The 458-nt window shown below is 58.1% G+C and overlaps 1 protein-coding gene across 1 annotated transcript in view; it reads right to left on the bottom strand.

Annotated features, from left to right (window-relative positions):
* MSX2 (msh homeobox 2) overlaps positions 1-139 on the bottom strand; it is a 6,195-nt gene extending 6,056 nt beyond the window's left edge. Inside the window, exon 1 of the mRNA XM_014550321.1 lies at positions 4-139. Coding sequence (XP_014405807.1) covers positions 4-59 — 56 coding nt within the window. The 5' untranslated portion in view covers positions 60-139. The remainder of the gene's footprint in view (positions 1-3) is intronic.
* Between the last annotated feature and the right edge of the window lie 319 nt (positions 140-458).

Genomic DNA, 458 nt, shown 5'->3' with positions numbered 1-458 from the left:
AGCGCCGGGCCCTCCTCATCCGACGAAAACAGGTCCTTGCCTTTGGACGGAGAAGCCATGACTTCTCTGCCCCACGTAGGTCCCGGCGCGCGACTCGGCTGGCAGCCCGGCAGCGGCGACTCAAACTTTTTGGGGGGGAGACGGGAGGGGCGCGCCGGGAGCCGAGCCTTTCCTCCAAGGGGAAGTGGGAGACTCGGTCCCGCCAATCCGCGCCGGCCCTGGCGTTGACGTCACGAACGCTCGCCTCCCATTGGCTCTGGCGGCAGAGGCTGGTCCTTTCTACCCTCCCCCCTGTTTGAAATAAATTAGGAGTTAATTACAGGAGCAGTCAGCAGAGTTGTTATTAGGCGATCCCTCAAGGGTTATAATCACGCCAAAGCTGAAAAGTCCAAGGCGTAATTAAGGCCGATTATTTAAAGAGGAAGTTCTCCGAGTCCCATTTCTTCTCTTTTTGACCC

This window comes from Myotis brandtii, unplaced genomic scaffold (assembly GCF_000412655.1).
Source record: "Myotis brandtii unplaced genomic scaffold, ASM41265v1 scaffold6, whole genome shotgun sequence".
Lineage (NCBI taxonomy): Eukaryota > Metazoa > Chordata > Mammalia > Chiroptera > Vespertilionidae > Myotis > Myotis brandtii.
This window is presented reverse-complemented; position numbering and strand designations above follow the sequence as displayed.